The sequence below is a fragment of the Cebus imitator genome, unplaced genomic scaffold, assembly GCF_001604975.1.
Source record: "Cebus imitator isolate Cc_AM_T3 unplaced genomic scaffold, Cebus_imitator-1.0 Scaffold335, whole genome shotgun sequence".
NCBI classification, from domain to species: Eukaryota; Metazoa; Chordata; class Mammalia; order Primates; family Cebidae; genus Cebus; species Cebus imitator.
In genome coordinates, this window is record NW_016107650.1 from 1359505 (window position 1) to 1368654 (window position 9150).

General features: G+C 45.0%; 1 protein-coding gene across 12 annotated transcripts in view; it reads left to right on the plus strand.

The window, feature by feature from the left end:
* The window catches only part of RIPOR2 (RHO family interacting cell polarization regulator 2), a 234457-nt gene that overhangs the window by 187383 nt on the left and 37924 nt on the right, over window positions 1-9150 (plus strand). For 6 of the 12 annotated variants that reach the window (XR_005196438.1, XR_005196437.1, XM_037730161.1 and 3 more), the window contains exons 9-13: window positions 3420-3463; window positions 5135-5260; window positions 5884-6032; window positions 7339-7468; window positions 7805-7954. Coding sequence is in view for 10 of the 12 variants with exons in the window: in XM_037730161.1 (XP_037586089.1) it covers window positions 3420-3463; window positions 5135-5260; window positions 5884-6032; window positions 7339-7468; window positions 7805-7954 (599 nt within the window). In the remaining 2 variants the exon portion in view is untranslated. The remainder of the gene's footprint in view (window positions 1-3419; window positions 3464-5134; window positions 5261-5883; window positions 6033-7338; window positions 7469-7804; window positions 7955-9150) is intronic. The other 6 variants (XM_017505228.2, XM_037730162.1, XM_017505220.2 and 3 more) reach the window with 1 other exon arrangement.

Here is a 9150-nt window from a genome sequence, read left to right on the forward strand (position 1 = left end):
ACACTATTGCTATCATCAGCCTGGACAGTGCCATGGCACTACACTATTGCTATCATCAGCCTGGACAGTGCCACGGCACTACACTATTGCTATCAGCCTGGATAGTGCCACGGCACTACATTATTGCTATCATCAGAGGATCAGTGATGCCACTACAGCAGTGCCAAGACATTTTGCTTAATAACATGGACTTAGAAGCTAAAAAAAAAAAATCACTGCCAAGCACCTTTCTCACATTCGGTTTTCTTCAGATAGAAAATTTCTGGCAATTTTAAAAGGGGGGAAAAACACCTTCAAAGGATCTCCCCTTTATCCACCTTTATCTAGAAACAATACAAGATCAGTTTCTCTTCAACCAGTCTTCCACTGTAATTACACAGATAAATAGGCAATGGGTTAATTCTGAACTAACTTACAGAGGTTTGCTTTGTTTTTGAGACAGAGTCTCGCTCTGTCACCCAGGCTGGAGAGAAGTGGCATTTGCTCTGCTCACTGCAACCTCTGCCTCCAGAGTTCAAGCAATTTCCCTGCCTCATCTTCTGGAGTAGCTGGGATTACAGATGCCCACCATCACACCCAGCTGATTTTTGTATTTTTAGTAGATATGGGGTTTCTCCATGTTGGCCAGGTTGATCACAAACTCCTGACCTCAGGTGATCCACCCACTTCAGCCTCCCAGAGTGCTGGGATTACAGTCATGAGCCACTGCGCCTGGCCAATTTGCAGAGGTTTTTAAAGAGCACTTTGGATTTTATTAGAATTACCATGTCCAGTTTAGGATTTACAAAAGCCAGTCTATTGTACTGTCTTTCGGAAGTACTTTTTTAAAAGACTAAATGCTCCAGAAAATTATTAGTGGAATACAGACTTCTTTAATTCTGCTCTTCAGTAAGTCTTTTTAAGTGGCATGTGTTCCAATTATTAGCGAATGCTGTTCTTAAATGGACTGCCTCTATGGGCAGGAAGGCATGGATGAGCTAGTGAGTTGCTGCCATCTACTGACAAGTGATGGTAACAGCAAGTGCTTTTTTTTTTTAAAGCATCCGGGGATCTTTTTTGCCATCATCTTACCCACGTGCCCTCCATCAGTCAGGTGAAAGTAGAAGCGTTCATTTCAGACTCTCAACTTATCGGATTTTTTGCTTTATTTTCTTTTTTTGAGTCAAGGGTCTCTCTCTGTCACCCAGGCTGGAGTTCAGTGGCTCACTGACGCCTCAAACTCCTAAGCTCAAGCAATCCTCCTGCCTCAAGCTCCTGAGTAACTGGGACCACAGGTGCACGCCACTACAAGTTACTGGCTAATTTTAAAATTATTTGTAGAGATAGGGTCTCACTATGTTTCCCAGGTTAATCTCAAACTCCTGGGCTCAAATGATTCTCCTGCCTCGGCTTCCCAGAGCGCTGGGATCACAGGTGTGAGCCACCATGCCTGGCCAAAAGTCTCAGCGTATTAGCAGGGCTATTCATAGAAGGCAAAACACATTGTGTGATACCATCTACAGCATCTTTATATGGGTAAAATCACGTTTAAATAGATATAAAAACAACCCAGAACACAAAGGTTATAAATAGCAACTCAAGGAGGCTGAGGTACCAAGGGACCCATTTGCCATATGGATGTCTTTGTGTGGGAAGGACCCTAGGGCTGACAGCTGTTTCTGGACCAGCTCAACACAATTTTTTCCTCTCGTCTGCGTCTACAAAGTCACTGGGTAAACAGGGAGGAACTGTTCGTGTCTTCTTCCATCTCTATTTAAACACTTTGAAAGCAGTACCTTCTTTTTTAAAAACATTGAGAAAAATAACAAAAAAATTAAAATCATATATAATTGTTCCACCCAGAGCTAAGCTTTGTTAAAATTATTATAAATATCCAACCAGCTTTTCTGTGCGCACATGCTGCCTGCCAAGGTGTGTGATCTTTTTTACATCTTTTTTTCTGTATTACAAAATAAATATATGATCTTTTAAAAAATCAAATAAAAACAATCACTTAATGATAAAAATTTAATTTTCTCCTTAATTCTACCCTACCAGAGATAATTATTTTTAACAGTTTGGCATGTTTTTCTGCACTTTTTCCCCTGGGGATCCATTTCTACATAGCTGAGGTCATAATTTATATAAGGTTTTCTGTCCTGCCTTTTTTCTTTTTATACTTAATATTACATTATAAATCTTGCCTTTAATTAAAAGTTCACTCCAAATATTTGTACTGAATTTTTTTTTTTTTTAGATGGAGTCTCGCTCTATTGCCCAGGCTGGAGTGCAGTGGCGCAATCTCAGTTCACTGCAACCTGTGCCTCCCAGGTTCAAGCGATTCTCCTGTCTCCACCCCCAGATAGCTGGGATTATAGATGCTCACCACCATGCCAGGCTAGTTTTTGTATTTTTAGTAGAGACAGGGTTTCTCCATGTTGGCCAGGCTGGTCTCGAACTGCCAACCTCAGGCAATCCACCTGCCTTGCCCTCCCAAAGGGCTGGGATTACAGACGTGATGGCTCACGCCTGGCCTGTACTGAATTCTTAACTGGAATTCTTATTATAAAACTTTATCTTTTTTCCTTCAAAACATTTTAAAAGGATAAAGATTTTTACCCATTTTTGTTAAATTTTTTTGGTTCCTTGAATAAAATATCTACAAAAAGACTGGACAAAGCCAGAGTTCCTGAGATGGCCTCAGCGGGTGGCCATCTAGTCAGACAAGCTTTGTTTCTGCCGCTGCACCAGAGCGAGATCTCAAGTTGAGCAGATTCAGGTAGACAGGACTTGCTGGATGGCATGGCAGAAGAAAAGTCCCATCTTTCTTTTGGGGTCGTATCATTGGGTTGGTTGGATTGATTTTGCTTTCTTAATCACTAGCTTTGTGTAAGTAATAATCTATCTTCAGGGATTTCATAACATAGTAAATTGTGTCATTACACCAGATAAAACGCGTAAACACAGGAATGTGTGAATTGGGGGGCAGCAGGGGAAATAACTGCATGGAATCTGAACTCAAATGGGAGGCACTTAAAAATCACACATTTTAGGACAGAAAGAAAAATAGGAGACCAGATTATCTTCATGGGAATATGTTGGATAAATAAATAAATCTATCTTTCTGGACCTAATACCCTGACTCAGGAATCTGGCTGTATCTTAAATCAGCCCAAGATATGAGCTCTAGCCCTCACTTGCCCAGCCTCCCTGCCCTGGAGGCCACCTCTTCCATCACCCCCTCCAGGACAGTTTTCTTTACCTATGATAGAAGGAACCCCCCCCAAAAAACAGCCGTTCCCCAGGAATGGCCCCCAAAAATGTTATGTGAGTTTGCACAAAGTTGTGACACTTTATCTGAACTCCTTTTAACATCCCAGTATGTGTCTATAAAGGGGGGAAATCGTTCTGCACCTTACTTCCTAACTGCTTGGTTACAGGTCTGGCTGGCTTCGCACGCCTCTGTCCTGGAGATCAATATGAAGTAAGTATTGTCTTGGTCTAGGTGCTGGAATTACAGACCTGAAGGGTAGAAGCCAGTTATTGTTTTGCTTCTCAAGTTCTTTTTTTTTTTTTATTTTTAATTTTGAAAAACATTATAAGCCAATGAAAAAGTCTGGAAACTGGTACAGGACTTGTCATACACCCTTCCATCTAGATCTTGGCTCACTGCAACCTCCGCCTCCTGGGTTCTAGCTATTCTCCTGCCTCAGCCTCCAGAGTAGCTGGGATGACAGGCGCACACCACCACTCACCCGGCTGATTTTTTTGTATTTTTAGTAAAGACAGGGTTTCACCAAGTTGGCCAGGCTAGTCTCGAAGTCCTGACCTCAAGTGATCCTCCCACCTTGGCCTCCCAAAGTGCTAGGATTACGGTGTGAGCCACCGCGCCCAGCCCCTGAACCATTTTAGAGCAAGATGCAGACACCAGGACTCTTCACCCCTAAATTCTTCTTCTAAGAATGGAGGGGCATTCTCTCACATAGGCATAGTCCTCAACACCAGTGAGCTTGACATCGGCTCTTCAGCTAATGTCTGGAATTACTCTATGTTGCTATTTTGCCAGTTGTCCTAATATTGTACTAGGTAAGCAGGGTTTTTTGGGTTTTTTCTTTTTCCTGATTCAAGAGCCAATCCAGGATCGTGGCTGATCATAAGTACCATGACTGAAGAAAAATAACATCTAGGGCTTTCTTTGTAAAAATGTACTCCGAAAAGTAAAAACAGCCTTTGTTCTTTTCCCTCTTCAAAAGGAAACTTACATAACCATTTCATCTAACATCTCCTCCAAAACCCTCTATACTCACACCTCTTAGCAGGGAAGAGGCTGTATCTTCCCGTAAACATTAAAGCAGTCTTGCCAAGGAGATACTGTGTACCTTCCCCCAAGAGAATGTTGGATTTCAAAGTCCTTGCAGCCCCACCTCCCTATCCAGAGCAAAGATGTCTTTAATTCTTGCTTCTGACCACTAAGTAGGTTTTAGCTGATACTTCCTAGTCCCACTAAAGGAGCTGGGTTGTGTGGAGAATTAATCCCAGTGGCTGCCCTACTGAAGTAGAACAAGAGAGAGAACTGTTTGGCATGAGTGAACAGAAGGACACAGTGCAATGACCTTTCACTACAGAAAACCTGTACCCCGCCCCCCGTCTTAGAGAAGCAGAACTTGCTGTGCTTTAGAAGTCTTGGGCCGGGCACAGTGGCTCACGCCTGTAATCTTAGCAACTTGGGAGGCCGAGGTGGGGGGGATCACCTGAGGTCAGGGGTTCGAGACCATCCTGGCCAACATGGTGAAACCTTGTCTCTACTAAAAATACAAAAATTATCTGGGTGTAATGGCACATGCCTGTAGTCCCAGCTACTTTGGAGGCTGAGGTAGGAGAATTGCTTCAACCCAGGAGGCAGAGGTTGCAGTGAGCCGAGATCATGCCACTGCACTCCAGCCTGGGCAACGGAGCGAGACTCCAACTCAAAAACAAAAAAGTATATTCCCCAGTCATCCCTAGCTCCATCTCACCCAGAGCAAGGGGACTGAGGGAGAGTGAGGGAGAAGGGGAGGGCGGCAGCGGCTTTAGGTCTTTGTCCTTTTGATCTTGCTGTTCTGGTGGGGAAGGGCGGGTGGCAGGACCTGAGGGCCCTTGGATGTCTCCCCTCCAGATTTTCATGAAGTATGGCCGGCAGCGGTGGAAACTGAAAGGCAAAATAGAAGTAAACGGCAAGCAAAGCTGGGATGGAGAAGAAACCGTTTTTCTGCCCCTGATAGTTGGGTTCATCTCCATCAAGGTACAGTACTGTCACTGCCTGCTGCCTTTCCTGCTGCCATGGCTGGATGATCTGTTGGTGGGGCCTTTACCCCGCGACCCCTGCCTGTCACCCTCCATCCTGCAGACTCTTCTGCACTACACATCTGTTACAAAGACAGCCGCTCTCGCATCACAGTGGGTAAAGTCAATCTAAGATACGCTTTTGACATAGCCACCCCTGGCCAGGTGCAGTGGCTCATGCCTGTAATGCCAGCACTTTCGGAGGCTGAGGTGGTTGGATCACTGGAACCCAGGAGTTTGAGACCAGCCTGTCCAGCATGGCGAAACCCCATCTGTACAAAAATACAAAAATGAGCCAGGCATGGTTCACATGCTTGTAGTCCCAGCTACTTAGGAGGCTGAGGTGGGAGGATCACTTGAGCCCGGGAGGTACAGGCTGCAGTGACCCGTGATCACGCTACTGCACTACAGCATGGGTGACAGAGTGAGACCCTGGTCTCCAAAATATCTATCTCCAATTTCAGATAGGATTCTGAAAGAAATGACCAACCTAGCTCAGTAAAAAAGAAAAATGACACATTATCCTACCTTTCTCCTCTGCTGTGATGTGAGGCCTTTCCCCTCCCGCTCTCTCCCTGCCAGGTCACGGAGCTCAAAGGGCTAGCAACTCACATCCTGGTAGGTAGCGTGACCTGTGAAACCAAAGAGCTGTTTGCAGCCCGACCTCAGGTGGTGGCTGTCGACATCAATGACCTTGGTACCATCAAACTGAACCTGGAAATCACCTGGTAGTAAGTGCCTCTTGCTTTTTGATTTCATCATATAGAAACAGCTGCTACCAGCTAGTGCTATTCAAAGCTGGTGCATGGACCACCTGCCTCACCAGGGAGCTTGTTAAAAAAGCAGAATCTCGGGCCCCACCCCACAACTACTGTGTCAGAATTGCGCAGGCCCCAGAATCTGTTTAACACACTCCCTGGGTGAGGTGCACGCGTGTTACAGTCGGAGAAGCCTGGGTCATAGCACTATTCTCTTCTACTTCTTATTTTAAAATATTTTGTCTCTCACCTTCCTTCCCTCTCTACTTTTAAATATATAAAGAAATATGTCCTCTCAAGTAAACTAATTTGAAAGAAAATATCTGTCTAATAGGTGGTACTTCAACCTCAGAAAAATCCTAATTCTCACTATGATGCTTTAAATGCTTATTCCTCTTTATCTCATAACTTCACGCTGCTCTGGAAAATTCTAGGCATCCTTAGTTCCTCTGCACTGTATTTAATGAAATGGAATATTCCCAAAGGGCAAGAGATATCTTTTGTCAAAGCAATGAACTTAGAAATGGCTTTCCATAGTCACCCCGTGAGAAAGGTCATGATAAATTATTAACACTAGTAGCTCATGTTTAATATAATGCCCCTGGCATACTGCCGAGTAAATATGACATGTTGAGTACTCATGTCAGCATCTCATCTACAATATACAAAGTCAGGTGTGGAAGCAGCAAAGACGCTTTGCCTAGCCCTTCCCTCCTCGTCATCTGCAGTCACTGACGTCTCACGCGCAAGATCATTCTCCTTTGGATGAATCTGGTGTCGTGATGTTAAGTGGCATCACTGTGAACAGACTGTTATTTTCCTCCCACACAAGAGGCTCTGTGTCAACTGAAATGAGTGGGATTCTATTTTTGACTGTTTTCTTTAGAACTGAACAACAGTCTGTCGATGTATCATTAAGGCATCTATCCCCACAAAGCTCAGATAATTTTTATAGACTTTTTCAACGTCTTATGTTGAAGCAAGCATTCCTAAGTTTGTTTCGAGTGTTAATGAGGAACACGTGTGTCTACGTGTACAGCTAAACTGTGCTTACAGCTGTGATAATAATCTGGAGTCCCTTGGGTGAATCTAGACTCAGTTTTCTGCTCCACTTTTCTTTTATCCGGCTTTATTTTCTACTAAACAGTTTAGCCAAAACCAGCCCCGTTCCCTCTGGTTGAGTTTACTTTCATATAACGAGGTACCCTCCCGGCCCGCGGTCTGTGGATGATAAGTGATTTTACTGAATGTGCATACCTGGGGACCTGTTGTTTTGCAGTCCGTTTGATGTGGAGGACACGACCCCATCCTCAGGCGCTGGGAACAAGGCGGCAGCCCTTCAGAGGAGAATGTCCATGTACAGCCAGGGTACCCCGGAAACGCCCACCTTCAAAGACCACGCCTTCTTTGTAAGTTCAGTGTTATTTCCCGAGTAGAATCAAAGCACCTGAGCCAGTGCTCACACCCAGCCTTTGAAATGCTTAAGAGACAGAGCTGGGAGTTCTCAATAATTCTATCAGAGGTGGTGAGCCCCCTCTGCTGTTCCTCTCCCCTTGCCCACCTTGCGTATCACTGTGATGGTAACATGTAGGTTTTTCTGAACACTCTCTAAGGTCAGCCTTTTAAAGAAGTGGATATAAATAATCGCCTCCTTGTTTTCATCAAAAATACTTGCTGAAAAGCTAACAAAACATAGTAACCTGATTCTTCTCACTAATGCCCCCATCTTGCTTTCACTTCTGAAGAGGTGGCTGCATCCTTCCCCAGACAAGCCAAGGCGGCTGTCTGTCTTGAGTGCCTTGCAAGACACGTTCTTTGCCAAGCTGCACCGCAGCCGCTCCTTCAGTGACCTGCCCTCCCTCAGGCCAAGTCCCAAGACTGTGCTAGAGCTCTATGTGAGTGTGGCCTGCCCAGGTGTGGAGTGCTTGACTTCGGGGGCTTGTGGCATGTGTGACTCAGCATGTCTCCTTTTATCTTCTCTGTCTTTCTTACTGGGTAGGGGTCACAGCTGTACTGTCCTTGGGGCGGGAAACCTGGTCGTGCATGCCACATTGGTAGAGAGGCAGTTTGTCCTTCTCTTCTAACGGTCCCTGTTTTTGTGCTGTGATTTTTCTCCATTGTGGCAAAGATATCCATGGTAACAAGATTTTAAACAAGTTTAAGCCTTTCAAAAACTGGCATTCAGCCGGGCACAACGGCCCACACCTGTAATCCCAGCACTTTGGGAGGCCGAGGCAGGTGAATTACTTGAGCTCAGGCGTTCAAGACCAGCCTGGCCAACATGGTGAAACCCCATCTCTACTAAAACTACAAAAACTAGCCAGGCATGGTGGCATGCACCTGTAGTCCCAGCTACTTGGGAGGCTGAGGTGAGAGGATTGCTTGAGCCCGGGAGGCAGAGGGTGCAGTGCCACTGCACTCCAGCCTGGGTGACAGCAAACTCCATCTCAAAAACAAACAAAAAACTGGCACACAAACTCAGAAGGATTTCAATGAATTTTACTAGAGTTCCTTCTATTTGAAAGATTCTCAGTCTTAGTTTAGTGTAATGTTTGTTAATTCTATAACACTTTGACAGAAGCCCTTAATTCGCAGTCAGGAATACAATAAGTAATCTACATGACGTGTATTACACATTATGTCACGAGAGGATACACACACACAGGCACGCACACACACATCCATGGAATATCCTGCTCTTCACAGACGTATAAAAGGAAGCTCTGCATGTCAACAGAGGAAAGGATTAAAAGTCTTTGGGTTAATAATAATAATAATTGCATCTTTTTCATCGAATTAGAAAATAGAGGTGAAGGCTGAGCATGGTGGCTCACACCTGTAATCTCAGCACCTTTGAGGCCAAGGCAGGTGGACTGCTTGAGCCCAGGAGTTCAAGACCAGCCTGGGCAACAAAGTGAGACCCTGTCTCTACATAAAAATTAGCCTAGTGTGGTGGTGCACACCTGTGGTTCCAACTACCTAGGAGGCTGAGACAGGAGGATCACTCAGGCCTAGGAGGTTGAGGCTGCAGTGGGTTATGGTTGCAGCACTGCAGTCCAGCCTGGACAGCAGAGCAAGACCTTGTCTCAAA